The sequence below is a fragment of the Tyto alba genome, unplaced genomic scaffold (assembly GCF_018691265.1).
Source record: "Tyto alba isolate M040663 unplaced genomic scaffold, T.alba_DEE_v4.0 Super-Scaffold_9, whole genome shotgun sequence".
Taxonomy (NCBI): domain Eukaryota; kingdom Metazoa; phylum Chordata; class Aves; order Strigiformes; family Tytonidae; genus Tyto; species Tyto alba.
Window position 1 is genome coordinate 38090603 of NW_024881330.1, and position 14910 is coordinate 38105512.

A 14910-nucleotide genomic window follows, 5' to 3' on the forward strand; every position below is an offset into this window, starting at 1 on the left:
AGCAGATACTATGTTGTATTTATGAAATCTAAATAATCAGGAGTATATGTGACATTGTGTGACATTTTTATTGGGAAAGGCTGGGATAGCTCCTTTGTTTTGATTTTCAGTTCTGTTTTAATCTGAATTTCCGAAGTTCATGATGTAGTTTGCTACATTGAACGTGCCAGCTTAGCCATATTTAATGGTGCCAATTTAATGCTATCTCTTGCTTGAACTTCTACAAATAAGCACTATACTGTGGGCATGCTTTCTCCATAGACAGACTGCAAGACAATTTTTACTCGCATGTTTGGGCCTGCAGCACTGGAACGCTTCAGTGGAAGGAACTGTAAATACAATGTGGAATATTCAAACCAAGTGGTACTTTCACTTAACAGCTGAAGGAGCTGTCTTTCTGCATCCTCATAGACACCAACGCTGGTGTGAGAATTCCTCCAGTTCTTCTGTGACAGTACCTTTTATTTAATTTTGTGGAATGGAATGCTTTTTTAACTGAGAAGAAACAAGTTTCTGGTCCCTTTTAGCAGGCTCTCGTGGTTTCAGAGAAATCAATTTGGTGGTTACAAAGCTTGTCATTTGACAGGGGAGAAATCACACTTGGAAGCCTTTTCTGTCCTTTCAAACAAGGGAATGTTTCGGGTTTTGGTTGTTTTTTTTCATCATTTAGTTCTCTTTCACCTTAAAAAAATTACAGTTCTGTCACGCACTTCTTGTTTTAAAGTGGATTCAATTCCTTCCAGTTTCAAAAAGACAGAGCAGCCGACCTTGAGGACTGATATATTGGCTACTCAGGTTGTAACTGAGAGTGTTTTGTCTTTCTCATCTTGCTTATTTCCTGGTTAGTTGAGATTTAGCAAATGGCAGTACTTGAAATGAAGGGCCAGTTAGGAGTGACTGGATTAGTTAACTTGTTATCAAAAGCTTACAGGTCTTAACTACATTATGACTACTCAAAGCCGTAAGTCACTAAAATGAGATTAGACTTGGAAGAAGGCAAAATTTTATTCTAGCTTTGTAATTCACCACCTTTCCTATTTCACTAATGCCTTCTATTTAATAGCAGTGAGAAAAACATTTCTTAGCTCTCTCCTAGCCCATCTGTCCAATCAATTTCTTCCAAATAAAGCTTCTTAGCATAAACCCAATTCATTCTTTTCTTTTGCTACCTCTTATACCCTAGTTCAAAGTAATCTGAAGATCAAATTCCAGAAGACTAGGATAGCTCACGTGGTCCAGTGTCACACAAAATTCACTTTATTTGACAACTTACTGGAATCTTTTTAAGGAGAGAAATCTTATTTTAGTCCTCAGTAAGACCTCGACGTTTTATTTGTGTGTGTGTGTGTGTGTATATATATCTCTCACATATGTGTGCATGTGTGTATATATATGTTTGTTTATACACATATGAAGTCTTTGTGTGATTTCCAAAGGTTACTTGAAGATCTCTCTCCTCCCACTGTGTGTTTTCAAGTTCTCATTCCAGACCTGAACAGGGAGAGAGAAAATACAAAGTACTACATTCCTGGAAACACAGAGTAGTTGTGCCATTCTAGCTCTGGCAAACTGTGATCAAAATATTGTCCAAGGTCTGTTTTATTAAAGTAAGTTAAGGAAACTGTAGACTTCAGGTAGCTGGACCAGTCTATGAAGCCACAAAAAAAATGAGGTGCAAGCCAAGGACATCATCTTTTGTGCACTGGATGTGAGGAATATGTGAAAAGGAGTTTTGCTGCAGAGGCTGAAGCTGCTTATTTTCGTTATTTTCTGTATGAGGTGTCAGCTGTGCATTGAGTACTATTGAGATTATACGATGGTTACCATATTTTGACTTTTCATGAACCACAGCTCTTCACAAATACCATAGCAGTAATGCTCTATCGTTACAGTCACAGTTACATGGAGGGTACTAGCTTGTAAGCTGAGTGGGAAAAGAGGTTGTGGGCATGTTTGCCTGAATGGGACTGACAGACTGTAGTTAGCCAGGAAAATGTTCTTTTGAGCTTGAAAGAGCTAATGTGTCCTGCCAGGCAAAACCTGGGAATATAGTTTGATTGTTGTGTTTCAGATCTTCTCCCCCTCCATCCTTTTTACCATTACTGTTCTTTTACTCTACGTACTCAAGCTAATGTTGATGTCCTTTAAAGTAGTCTACCTGCGTTTAAAGACAGCCAGGAAGGTAGAGGAGAGCAAGGATGAAGCTAAATAGGGAATATTAAATCTAGGAGTGGCTAGTCAGACCATCATCTAAATGAGATTCTTTTCTAAATTGTAGATAGGCTTAAATTTGCCTGAGTATAAGTATGAGAAGATGCCTAAACTATGTAGAGGTGGCTTTCCATGACCCCTCTCCTGAAGGGGAAGGAACAGTACTTCATGTGCCAGGAAAGCAGTGCCCAGTTCCTCTGGTCCTGTCTGTTTTCAGGGCGTGATACGAAGTCAGCCTGACTCTTTGGTGAATAGTATCATCTTCATTTTGTATTCCAGGTTGGCTCAACGTTCAGGCAGGCTCGATTATCAAAGGGAGCCTTTCCTGGGAAGTTCTTAAAGTCAGAGTATCTCAGATTATATATTGATTTCAAGTTGTTTAATTTTTGCTCTGAGATGACTTTACATATAGTTGATTTCCTTTAGAAAATACCATTTCTTCACATAAAAATCTTTTATATCTGCACCGTGGTTCAACTGATGATTTATTGACTTTGACGCTTTTATGTGTGTGTAATATGTGGTATTGCATATTTCTGGGCCTAACAAGGACAGGTAAAATGGTACTTGAAAAAATTGCTGTTTTATTTAAATTTGGATATTTGTTATTTTCCTGCAGTTATGGTTCAAGAAGATTATCACAGTCAAAATCCTTATCATAATGCAGTTCATGCTGCTGATGTGACTCAGGCCATGCACTGTTACTTAAAAGAGCCCAAGGTAAGGGAGTATTCTCACTCTTACGTCACATGTACGTACAGAAATGCACCTATTTGTGTGTGTGTGCATATAAATGGATTGTGTGCACATATAAACGTATATGTGTGTATGCACATACACTTTTTATTAAAAGCAAACAAACCTAAAAACCCAACAAAACCGTTTTTGAATACAAAAAGGCAGGGAATTACTCTTCATGTTGCTGAGACTGTGGGTTCACACTTAGCAGTATGCTTTTCTTTTTTCCCTTCTTCTGAGCTGGCATTGTCTTCTGTGTGACTTTGCTGAACCAGAATAGGGAATTGATTAAGATTGCAGATGTTTAACATGGTGATGTGCCCCAAGACATTTACATAGAATTGCAGCCTGAGTCAGAGCTGGCAATAATAAACCTGTGCGTTCGTCTTTTGGGGTGGTTTTTTGTGTTTTGTTTTGGTGGGTTTGGTTTTTTTTTTTGGCTGCTTTTTTCCTCTAGAATCTACCATTACCCTTGCTTTGCTCATCTTTGGTGGTAATGAAAAGTATGCTTTTGCTAGAGGCACCTTAAAGCAAGATGTCAGGAGTTCTCTTTGGCCTTTCTTTCTAAAAAAAAGCACAGTGTGACAGACCTTACGGAGCTCGGGTAGTTGAGTGTTTGTTTCTTACTGCTTGGACTGCTGGCAGTCTGCTGTCAGTGATGTCTTAGACGTTTTCAGGGCTACATCTCGTCTTTCTGTTTTAAAATGAAAACTGTTAGTGCTCTCTAGCCAGGTGAGGCGAGTTACCTACCTTGATGGAGATTATCACCAATCTGGTATTCCCTTGAACAGCATAGCTCTTTATTCCGCTTCTGAGGTAAAAACAAGTAAGTTCTGGCTCCATGGATGTTTTTCAGAGGCTCTTTGCCCATTCTTCCCACTCAGTTTCTCAGTGCTGCTCTCAGATCAATTGTTGGTGCAGTGAGCCAAATCAGAGCTGATACATGATGAGATTTTTTTTTTTTTTTTTTATGACATGCAGTTTGGAAGCTCTGAGCATTTTTTATTTAATACTCGTGATGGAAGTTTTGTAATGCTTCAGATACAAGTATAGACTTTGTATTTTTAGGAACACAGACAGCTACTGATTCTGTTGCACCAAAGTACATTATAAACATGTAAGGCATGGCAGATAGCAAACAGGGAATATAAACTTCTGTGCTCAAAGGTGTTTGCTGCATTGGACTCTTGTGTGGACAGAACTGTCCTCTCTGTTTTAGTGCAGGCTAGAGTTTATTGCTGAGTTTAACTCACAAACCTCCCAACCAGTCGTAGTAACAGCTATGAGCAGTGAAAATAAGTCCGTGCAGCTTCATGCCGAGTTAATCGATGTGCACATACTTCCTGAAAATATTTATTTGGGGCAGATTTTCCTCCTTCGGTTCTTTTCCTGGTAGACTTTGAAATACAATTTTGTGTAAGAGTTCGAATGGTTCAGAATGGATTTCTGAAGTCTTCTGGAGCATTAGTTTCTTCCTTTTAAGATGAAAGGTTTTTATGTGTGTGTGTGTGTGTTTTTTTTTTTTTTTTTTTTTTTTAAGTATACTCTGTATTTAAAGCAGAATTGACACATACAGACAGACTTGGTAAATGAGATGGAGAGCTAATTTTAAGAATTTACAGCTTTTACAAGATCTGGTTAGAAATAGTACTTCATTACCAACCAGAAAGTAGCATTTTGTGTGCCAGTATTTTTTAAGACTGAACCTTCCCCTTGAGAAAGAATAATTCTTAAGCCATTGTTGAAATTTTGTAGCTTTTGGGGGAGAAATACTGTGAAAAGTCAGTGGAATATGAGTTTTATTTAAGTTTTCTATGAATTCCTGGTGGCTGTTAATTACTAACAAAGAAACAAAACTGTGACACCCATACCTGTTTTGTGAGGGCACGCTTGCGTTGCTAACAGAATTACTTTTGTTATTATCTTACAGCTTTCCAAATCCTTAACTCCATGGGACGTTCTGCTCAGTTTAATAGCTGCTGCCACACATGATTTGGATCACCCAGGTGTTAACCAACCTTTCCTGATTAAAACAAACCATTACTTAGCAACTTTATATAAGGTAAGGAAAAAGTCAGTTGTTTTGTTAAGATCAGGTTTCGAGAATGCCTGAGTAGTACAGAAAAGGCATCTAAATTGTGATGTGTTTAGTGGTAGGTTTGAATCCAGACATTGTTTCCATGCCCCTGGGATTAAAAGAATGTGCAAGCTAACAAAGTGTTAAGGATTTGTGTGTTTTAATCTCCTTGGGGGAAGAAAAAAAAAAAAAAATAACACCACCACCCCAACAAAACTGTCTGGTACCGCTCTTAGTATATAGCTCTTCAGTTTAATAAAAAGTCATTGATTGCTCCCTGTGATACCCTTTTCATTTGCAGAATACCTCAGTATTGGAGAACCATCACTGGAGATCAGCAGTGGGGTTGCTGAGAGAGTCTGGTTTATTTGCACATATGTCATTAGAAAACAGGTACGTTTATACAAAAAAGGATGGGTTAGTTTAAGAGGTAAGCAAGCTGTCACTTAAGACAGCCTTGCAAAACAAGCTAAATTATTGCACGGCAGTTCTGCGTGCAAAAGGTAGATTATGATCTATTTTAAGAATTCCCGGATACCAGGCTTTGGAGTTAGAGCAGTTCATGGTGCAATGTGATATTTGGAAAATAACATTTACTGAGAGCTCACTGAAGCAGTGTATTCATATAGTCAAGCACCTGTTCAGATTAAACTTGGCAGCCTTCTCTCATTCTGCCAGCACAACTGTAGTTTAAAATAGACCCTCTTCACCTACTTTAACAAGAAATGGGCTTCCAACAATTCGTTTGTGCATTTTTGAGGGGGGGGGGGGGGGGGGGGGCGGAAATGGGACGGGGAGAGCTAAAAACTGTTTTAGTCTTCCTGAAATCTGCCAGTGAAACGTCCTGATATTTCTACGGATGTTGTAGGAATTTTTCAGAGATGGAAAACAGAAAAAATGGAACAGTTCAGTGAAAATGCTTGTGCCTTGTATAATGATGAATAAAAAGACATGTCGGTCTAGTGATGACACCTGTTCTTAATTGTTAAGCTTTGTGAACGTTTGGTATTGCTAATTTCAGGCAGCTGATGGAAAGCCAGATAGGTGATCTCATCCTTGCCACAGACATCAGTCAGCAGAACGAGTACCTGTCCATGTTTCGATCCCATTTGGACAGAGGAGACCTATGTCTGGAGAACGCGAACCATCGTCACTTCATATTACAGGTGATCTTTGTGGTAGTATTATTGAAACCCCCACTTTAACGTCAAAAATAACTTACTTAAAATGCTAAGTACTACTCCTTCCAGGCTATCTCCTACTTGCAAAATGCAGCAGAAATATCTTTTAGTCATTTTGTTTCGTTACAAAAAGGTGGCTCCCTCCACTTCGATCTCCCCCTGCTGCCAGCACTCCTCCCCAGTGATGTTGTGTGTTGCTATGTCTGATAACTTAGGGCTGCTAAACGAAGGAGAGGTGTGTTTCCGAGATGAGGTTTAGTTCTTCTGATGATTCCAGTGCAGGCTCAGAACTGTGGAATGCTTGGTCAGAACCTATTTCGGAAAAGGAAAGCACGGTCGTTGGGCATCAGCTTGTAGCTGTGCTAGAGATGTTTAGCAAGCTTTAAAAACAAAAGCTTTGAGAGTCTCCTTAGGTTTATAGAAATTATTGGGTTCATGTTGTGGGCTGTTGAAAGAAGTGGACAAACAGGCAAGTTCAGTCCTGTGCAAACCGTTATTAAAAATGTGAACTTCAGAGCCAGAAATGGAAAATACTGTTTGCTTTGATCTTTTTTTTTGTTTCTTTTTCCGAATTCATTGTTGTCTCCTATACTAGTGAATATACTAAATATAGAGCCCCTGAAATATACTTTGACTTGACTGAATTTCCATATTACTCAGAGCTGATCATGAGATCCGATAGTTCCCTGGGCGTGATTTAAATATGATTACAGAACACAGCTTTAGAGAGAAGCACAAATGGTCGGTAGGTTTGTTATTCACAAAACTTAAAGCAATCTGTCAGGAAAGAAGTAATTACAGATGCTTCTGGTGGAGGGAGAGGTAACCTAACGCTGTGTGTTAACTTACTAGATGGCTTTGAAGTGCGCTGATATTTGTAATCCCTGTCGGACGTGGGAGCTGAGTAAGCAGTGGAGTGAGAAAGTAACAGAGGAGTTCTTCCATCAAGGCAAGTAAGAGTAGAAGTATCTGTTGGTACATAATGTATTTATGCTGTGGAGAGAGCAGCCATGAGTCATAGGCGCTTGCAGATAAAGGGATTTATATTTAGGATTAATAGAGATTTACAGTACAGCGTGAGATGATATTTTTTTTTTTTTTTTTTTTTTTCCATCGGTTGTACTTCTTGCCAAAGGTTGGCGTTACTGAAACCCAGCGAAGAAGAATCTGCCTGGAATCTGAATCTAGAATGGCCAGTGCAATAGATCCTTCAGGCCGAAAGATGCTTCAGATAAATAATTACGCTCATTTTACATTTCCCTAGTAGTTTCAGTAAATTGTGAAATATATTCATCATTTATCTTCAGTATCTAAACTTTGGCTGTGAGGCCTGTGTAAGCAGGTGAGAGCTAGGAAGGAGGTTTTTAGTTACCATGCAGTTAAGGCTACTTACTTATGTAAGTAGTTAATAAAGCTTTTAATTGTGACAGATGGAGTGAATTTTCTCCACGATTATTACATTTTTTTTTTAATAATAAGGCCTGCTTCTCTTTTCCTAAGGCTAGTTTAGCTGACTTGAGACCTGCTAATTTGTGCATTGTGCTAATCACGTGAAGCTGATTCTTAGGTAAAGGGGATGGGGAAACAGAACAATAGGTTCCCTTTAGGGAGAAATTTCTGAGGGAATTTCTGAGGAAATTTCTATTCTCTAACATACTGCGGAGAGGGGATTTTAATTTGTCATTTCTGTGGCGGTCTAGGAGGCTTTGCAAGGAGGTACGTGAATCCTTTCGGAAACCTGCGATTTGATGCGTTTTGTTGAATTGTCATTTGATGAAAACTGCAAAGCACTGTTAGTCCCCCTGACAGACCTGCTTGTTTTTCTGGGGGGTGAGAAGTAAATTGCATTCAGCCAGCTGCAAGATGCCGTCCTCATTAAGCAGCTTGCGCACCTCACCCCTGAGTGTTTGATGACTCCATGTGGGCCTCGACTCGATGACTTACCAGCTGTCTTGTGCTTCCGTTCCTTTAGGAGACATTGAAAAAAAATATCACTTGGGTGTGAGTCCACTTTGTGACCGACAGACGGAAACGATTGCCAACATCCAGATCGGTAACGGCAGTTCAGTTTGTTTCAGGGGATTTCTTTCAGGATGCCAGTTAAAAAAAAAAAAAAAAAAATTAAAAAAAAAAAATGCCTTTTCGATACATTTCCCAGAGGCTGTACCTGCTCTGTGTGTGTGCACGTGGGGCAGCATTTTGCTACCAAGAGCAATTTTTTCTCCATTTTGCTAGATGTCCTTTCTCCCTTGACTGGAGTGTTTAGGAAAGGTGCTGCGCTGACGGCCCCCGGGGGCCGGAGCCCCGCTGCTCCCTCGCAGAGCAAGCGCAGCTTGGGGAAGAGGCTGGCTGAGTTTTCCCAGGCTGCTGCCCGGCACTTTTCCCCCTCTGAAGGGGCCGGTTTGGGAAGAGGGGAGGGCTCGTGCCCCTCGCCCGCGCAGACCGGGGTGCCTCCCGCGGCGGGGTTCCGCTTTCTGGAATGTCAGCGTTCCCCTGAAGTGCAGCCTTAAGAGAAGGGTGGGGGTCAGGGGCTCGATGGAGAACGGCCGTTCCATTATTTACTTATATATTTATTTCTTTGTTGTTAACTCGAGTCAGATTTAAACCAGTAAAATGACTTTTTGCAGTTATTTTTAATGAAGTTGCTTACATAGATGGCAGTGGGACTGGGTTAAAAACATAACGAAAGAAAAAGATAAATTCAACCTCGCGTACAGTATGAATTAATGCTTTGAATTAGAGACAAAAAATGATCTCTTCAATCAGCTGCACTGTTTTAATATAGAATGCTAGAAAACTGTACATTTCTGTAATTGACAGATTGAATTTTGGTCGTCTCACTGTTGAATTTTTGGTTCCTGGAAAGTAGACACTCTCAATAAGCACACACCGACACGTACATCAGTGTTGGTGTGAAGTTTTGTGGCCTTTTTGGTGAAAAATTTCTTAATTTCTATTTTTAAGCACTGTTAGCTTCATGTTTTGAAAAGAATGTCTTCTTACCTGCCACCCCCCACGCCCCCCAACCACATCTGATATAGTTCAGCCGGTCTGTGGGGCCATTTGTTGGAAAACGGTTCTTTTAGGAATTTAGGTTTTCTAAATGAATTTGTGTGACTTAGTTGCTGATGTTTCGATTCCACCCCTCCGTGTTCTCCAGTACCTCCCTTTATTTGGTCACCACGGTGAAGGAAAGGTTAATTTGTAATCCAGTACGGTGTTGTTCTTTTGACTGACTAGGAAAGTCTTTTGCATTTTGAGAGGTTATTTTGTGAAGATGTCCTGAATGCTGAAGTGAATTTTCAAGTGCCCGTTGGGGAAGAGTAGTGGGACGCATTGCTTATTTTTTGCTACTAAATTTTATTTGAAGTATTGAGGTGGGCGTTTGTGTTTTTGTTTTTTTTTTTTTTCACTCGGCTGTGCACGTTTGTTTGTTTTTGAAGGTTTTATGACCTACTTAGTGGAACCACTGTTTGGGGAGTGGGCCCGGTTTTCCAACACCAGGCTGTCGCAGACCATGCTTGGCCACCTGGGACTGAACAAGGCCAGCTGGAAGGGAGTGCAGCGGGAACAGTCCGGCAGCGGCGACGACGTCGACCCCGCTTTTGAGGAGATGGACTCAGACATATTACCTCAGGAACCTCGATTGTCCTGACCTCAAATCTTCATGACAAAACTGCCTCTTCTCTCGGTGTCTGCACGGTTGGATGAAAGGAGATACTTGCCAGCCCAAGGTTTTGGTAAAACGGTAAAACGATGCCAGCATTATTTATTTCCAAGTTTTCCTTTGACACAGAGCATTTGAACCAGAATTTTTTTAAAGCGCAAGATCTGAACATAAGAGCAATATGCACATGCCTCAGTTGGTTTTCGTTCGGAACCTTGAATATGCAAAGCACAGCAGTGACTGAGCCTCGGAGGAAGAGTACGAAAGCTTCATCGCGTCACGTGGCTTTGGTCTTTGGGTGAAATTTGGAACGCGGTCTTCAAAGCTAAGCCTGGAGATGGATTGTTCCACTTTCTTGGAATTCAGCAAGACTTGCATAAATGTGTTCAGAGCATACCTTCCACTCAGTCCCTGTTTTAATACGGAAATGTGAAGTGCCCATCCTCTGCTGCCTCTGGCAAGACTTGATGTTTACAAATGTACTCTGAAACTATTGGTTCTAGACTTACCTTTGCGCATGGCTGTGAAGGAACCACTAACTTGGGGTTTTTTTGGTTTTTGTTTTTTTTTTTTTTTTTTGCTTTTTTTAAAAGAAAAAGATCAAATCTGAGACTGCAGCTCTTGTTTCTTTGGATGCCAGAAAAGCCTCCCATTCGCCATAATTTTGTTTTGTGCACTGGGAACTGAGCATTCATCATAGAGCACAGCCAAGCTTTACTCCAGTGCTATATGGGAATGCAATTTTTTAACAGCAGAAAACACTTCTGAGTTTGGGAAGGGGCGGGGGGGGGGGGGGGGCGGGAGGGGGGGGTGGAGGGGGGGGGGATAAGCGTCCGAACTGCATTGCGATTCCGCAGTGGAAACATCGCATGTTGTTTTCACCGTTGTACACTTGAACTGCACATGCAAGAACAAGGTGGAATGTCTAAACACCATAATCAGCTCAGGGTATTTGCCAATCTGAAATAAAGTGGGATGGGAAGCGTGTCCTTCAGAACAAGGGTACAAATGCCCCTTTCGCTGCAGCGTGTGTGGGTGTGTGGGTGTGTGAGTATGTCTGGGACGGGGGAGGGCGGGGGGGTACCGGGAAGGGTTTGAACGGCAACATTTTTTTCTTTTTTTTTTTTTTTTCTTTTTTTTCTTTTTTTTTTTTTTTTTTTTAATTTATTCTTTTAGAATGTGACAATTTCATGAACAGCCACATTGGGGAGGAAACTGTAACAAATTGCTACAGATGCCTTAAACTATGCACAAAGCTAAGTGACCAAATTTGTTTTTGATTTGAAAAATAATAATTAAAAAGAAGTGCATTGTTTACGTATTCCTCCCTCTACTGAAACATTACCCACTAATGGGGTTTTGATGGGAAAAGGAGAAAACCTTTTTTAGGACAAAATTAAAGGACTAATTTTAAACTTAAAACATTCCATTTTTGTAATTTGTTTTACATTGTTTTAAGTACAGTAAGCACAACTGTAATCTAGTTTGAGAAACTGGTGCTTTCTTTTAGTTCATTTGTATTTCCCTGTTATTATTGTAAAAGACTGTTTATTAATTCTGTTTACAGTTTGTTGCAACAGCCATTTTTGGGAGAGAGCTTCAGCGTAAAGCCATTTGTAAAGGCTTTGCCATATTCATTTTAATATGTGCCTGTTGCTGTTAACTTTTATTTAATAAAAAAAAGTTCTTTTCACATTATGCTCCTGTACATTTAAGTTACGACCGAGTCCAGCATTACGGAAAGGTAGCCAAGGTTGCAGTCAGCTTCCACTGTAAAACTAACCCGACTTTTGGATTTGAAGATACTAGTCCTCACGTGACAAATTTTTTTGCCTCTTGGAGCTTGGCCTTTTACTGTTTGAACAGCAAATCCCGACTTACCGGATCGTTTCCCTTCTAAAATTACGTTGTTTATTCTTCTTTCATGTTCCCTGAAGTAGTATCGTTACTCTCAAAGTGGCCATGTTTAAAGAAATAAATTTGTAATGAAACCATTTTGTTGACCCTGCGTGAACTTCCTTCCTTTGCTGTCAGTGCGAGTTCTTGCTGCCGTCCGGCTTCGACGGCGAAGGATCGGACGGGGTCGCGAGCTTTGCTTCTAACTTGCAGTACCAGAAAAGCCTTGTCCTCACAGGTCGCCTTTGGAAGGGGGGGGACACTCGCCCACCGTGTTTGGAGCCGAAGGAACGAAGAGGTAACGGCTGGGGGGGAGTAACTTGCTACAGAGAGGCGGCAGCTAAGCTTCCCGTACGGGTTCGTAGGGTTAAGTGTGGGAAAGTACGGATTTCTCTTCGGTTTTGAGTAGCACGCAGGCCAAGCCCCTGGCTATTTTCAAAACCACCACTACAATCCGGATCTGATGATGTCTTCTGTGACTCATGTTGTGTTTTTTTTTTTTTGTTTTTTTTTTTTTTTTAAATATGACTTGGTTTAGGCAGGGCCTGGACAGCAACATAAAATTTGGAACTTGTTGCAGGCTATTTATAAGCATACTTCCATATGTAATTTTAATGAAAGTAAATTAAAGACTTTACAGATATGTATAGAGTAAAATTTCAACGGGATACTTCTAAACAACCTGTGATTCTTTTAACACCGTGCAATCTTGCTGTCACCCGCTCCGACAGGAATCAGTGCGGCTTGTCAAGGTGCTGGAGTGACACGGGAGTAGTTTTGCTCTAAGCCACCTTTCCTGGAAAAGACCTCCTGCCTTTTCCTACCAGACTGGCTTTAGGAAGCCTGCTTCTAATCCCATCTGTGAGCGTGGGTGGAAGCTTCTGACATTTGACCGAACTTTAAAACCAACCAACCAAAAAAAAAAAAAAACCAAAAACCCAACAAGCAGCACCAAACAAAAAAAATGGTGATTTTTCCCTGACTATGTTGTCTAGAAGGGCCCTCTACAAACCTGCGTGGAACTTCCCGTGAGAGCCAGGACCTCGTGCGAGTCCAGTTGGGGGGTGGGGGCCAGGCCCCCCCCCAGAAAGGGTTCGGGTCCGGGGCTCTGCTCCCGGGGGGCCACTCTGGTCACTCGCCTTTGCAGGCGGGTACAAACGGGCCGGGGGTTGTGCCCCAGGTCCCCGCCCGCTGCGCCTGAACGCCCTTTCGCTTGCCGGCTCCTGCTCGAGGTGGTTTTTCTGGGGGCAGGGGCGCTGTTGTGTACGCGGAAGGTTGGCAAGCAGCACGGTACCAATCACGGCGCAGAAAAGGACGAAATGAACGTGAGTCGATGGCAGCTCGGTGGTTTCATTTGCTCGTGCAGGTGTCGCTTCTTTTACGGTAACTTCACGTCACTAAGGCGGCTTGCCACGTGGTTTTGTCTGGGGTGGCGGATACCTGCGCCTCCCCTCACCAGCTCAAACCGACAGGGTGCTTGGGGCGGGTTTTTCTCATGTTTTAGACTGGTTTAGTAGGTCAAGTAATACCCTAATTGTTACAAGTTAATGGTTTAAGTGAGTTACTTCATTTGAACTCTGACCTTCACAGTAACGTTAAGTCAAAACACGTCCAGCAAAGGTGTGTGTTTGCCTCGGGAAGAAGGCAAAGGGGCTTCCTCAGAGCTTTCCTGGGCCAGCTGTTCCCAGGCTGCGGCCCTTCGGGGAGGGGGGAGGTTGTGCCACACCGAGGGATGGTCAGGAGAGCCCCGGGCTCCGGGGGGTGGAGGGGCTGTTAAACAGGCACCTCCTGGTCTGTTTGTGGTGATGCATGAACTCCTCCCTGGTTCCTGATCGTTTTGCTTTGGGTTTGGTTTTTTTTTTTTTTTGGAAATCTGAATTTAACTGAATTAACCGGCGCTGTGCTCTTCCACGACTGATTCTACAGTGACTCCTGCTGCACGGCAAGGTAAGTGGTCCAGTCCGGAGGGAGACGTGGGTGAGTTGTCACCACGTTGATTTATAGTCACTGTAGTAGAAGGTAAACCATACTTTGCTGTGGTTGCTATCTGGCTGCTGTCGTTCGTACGAGTACCACAAATCACATAGGCAGCGTTTATTTTAACTGCTTTTAATTTTATATAGAGGCAATAGAGCATTAAATACAAAACTTGAAACCAAATTTAACTTTCAAAAAGGTGTTTTAAAGGCATTTAAAAGAGCGGGGGTTTAAGGGCCTGTCAGTAAGACTGATGGCAGAGCGTGTGGAAGGAAGCCACGTGGTGTACAAACGAGCACCATTTACCAGAAAACATCCCCCTCGACTGTACCATCTACAGTCCAGTTACAAGCAGCAAAGCCTCAGTCATCGTCAGTAACCGCATCAGAGCCACTCAGCTGTCTTTACTTAAGAAGTGCTCTCTTTTTTTTTTAATTTTCCCAGGAAACGGAAGCTCCAAGGGGCACTTGTATTTGTTCCAGTAGCCAGAGCACCTTAGAACACTGGAATACCCAGACACAACTTTTTCCCTGCTCATCTACAGTCAGAGCAAACCTTGGCTTCCTTTAAGGGTGCAGCTAAGTCGTAGCTCTCTGGTTCCTAAGCAGCTTTTTTCAACCTGAATCTTCCTGGCAGCATGAGCCCTTTCTCCATCTGAGCCTGGAGACAGGAGCTCAGGTAGCTGGTTAACGGACTAGCTCTCTACAGGTCTGGCAGCAAATTGCTGCCGGGGGAACTCCCCAAAAGGGGCTTCCCCTGGGAGGCCCCTTACGGGCGAGAGCTTACACCCTCTCTTCCCTGCAAACAGGGACCAGGGGGGGCTTGGGCGGCCCCCAGCTGCTGGAAACCTCTCCAGGGACCCAAGGCAGCTGGGGATAAAAAGGTGTCCCCAAGCATCTCTCCACACAATATACTTTTGGCAACTGGCAACCCCACAGTACTTTGTACCTTCCTTTCTTACCTGCACTGCTTCTATGCTAGTTAACACCTGCTCTTACATCATTTCTTTCACTCTGCTGCTATCTACTGGTTTATTTTAGATTTATTGGACTACCTATTCACAGAGGCCCCCACAGCATGATTTACTCACTTGTCGTGCACTTTTTGCGTTGGCCACAGGATGATACACGAAGGTTTTGCTCTCTTACCCTTGCAAGCTCATT

General features: G+C 42.2%; 1 protein-coding gene across 2 annotated transcripts in view; it reads left to right on the forward strand.

Annotated features, from left to right (window-relative positions):
• Positions 1-11869, forward strand: part of PDE7A (phosphodiesterase 7A) — a 95049-nt gene extending 83180 nt beyond the window's left edge. For both annotated transcript variants that reach the window (XM_032996185.2, XM_042786164.1), the window contains 7 exons: positions 2831-2931; positions 4880-5011; positions 5328-5419; positions 6048-6192; positions 7060-7156; positions 8180-8260; positions 9651-11869. In XM_032996185.2, the coding sequence (XP_032852076.2) occupies positions 2831-2931; positions 4880-5011; positions 5328-5419; positions 6048-6192; positions 7060-7156; positions 8180-8260; positions 9651-9862 (860 nt within the window). In that variant the 3' untranslated portion in view covers positions 9863-11869. The remainder of the gene's footprint in view (positions 1-2830; positions 2932-4879; positions 5012-5327; positions 5420-6047; positions 6193-7059; positions 7157-8179; positions 8261-9650) is intronic.
• Positions 11870-14910: the final 3041 nt, after the last annotated feature.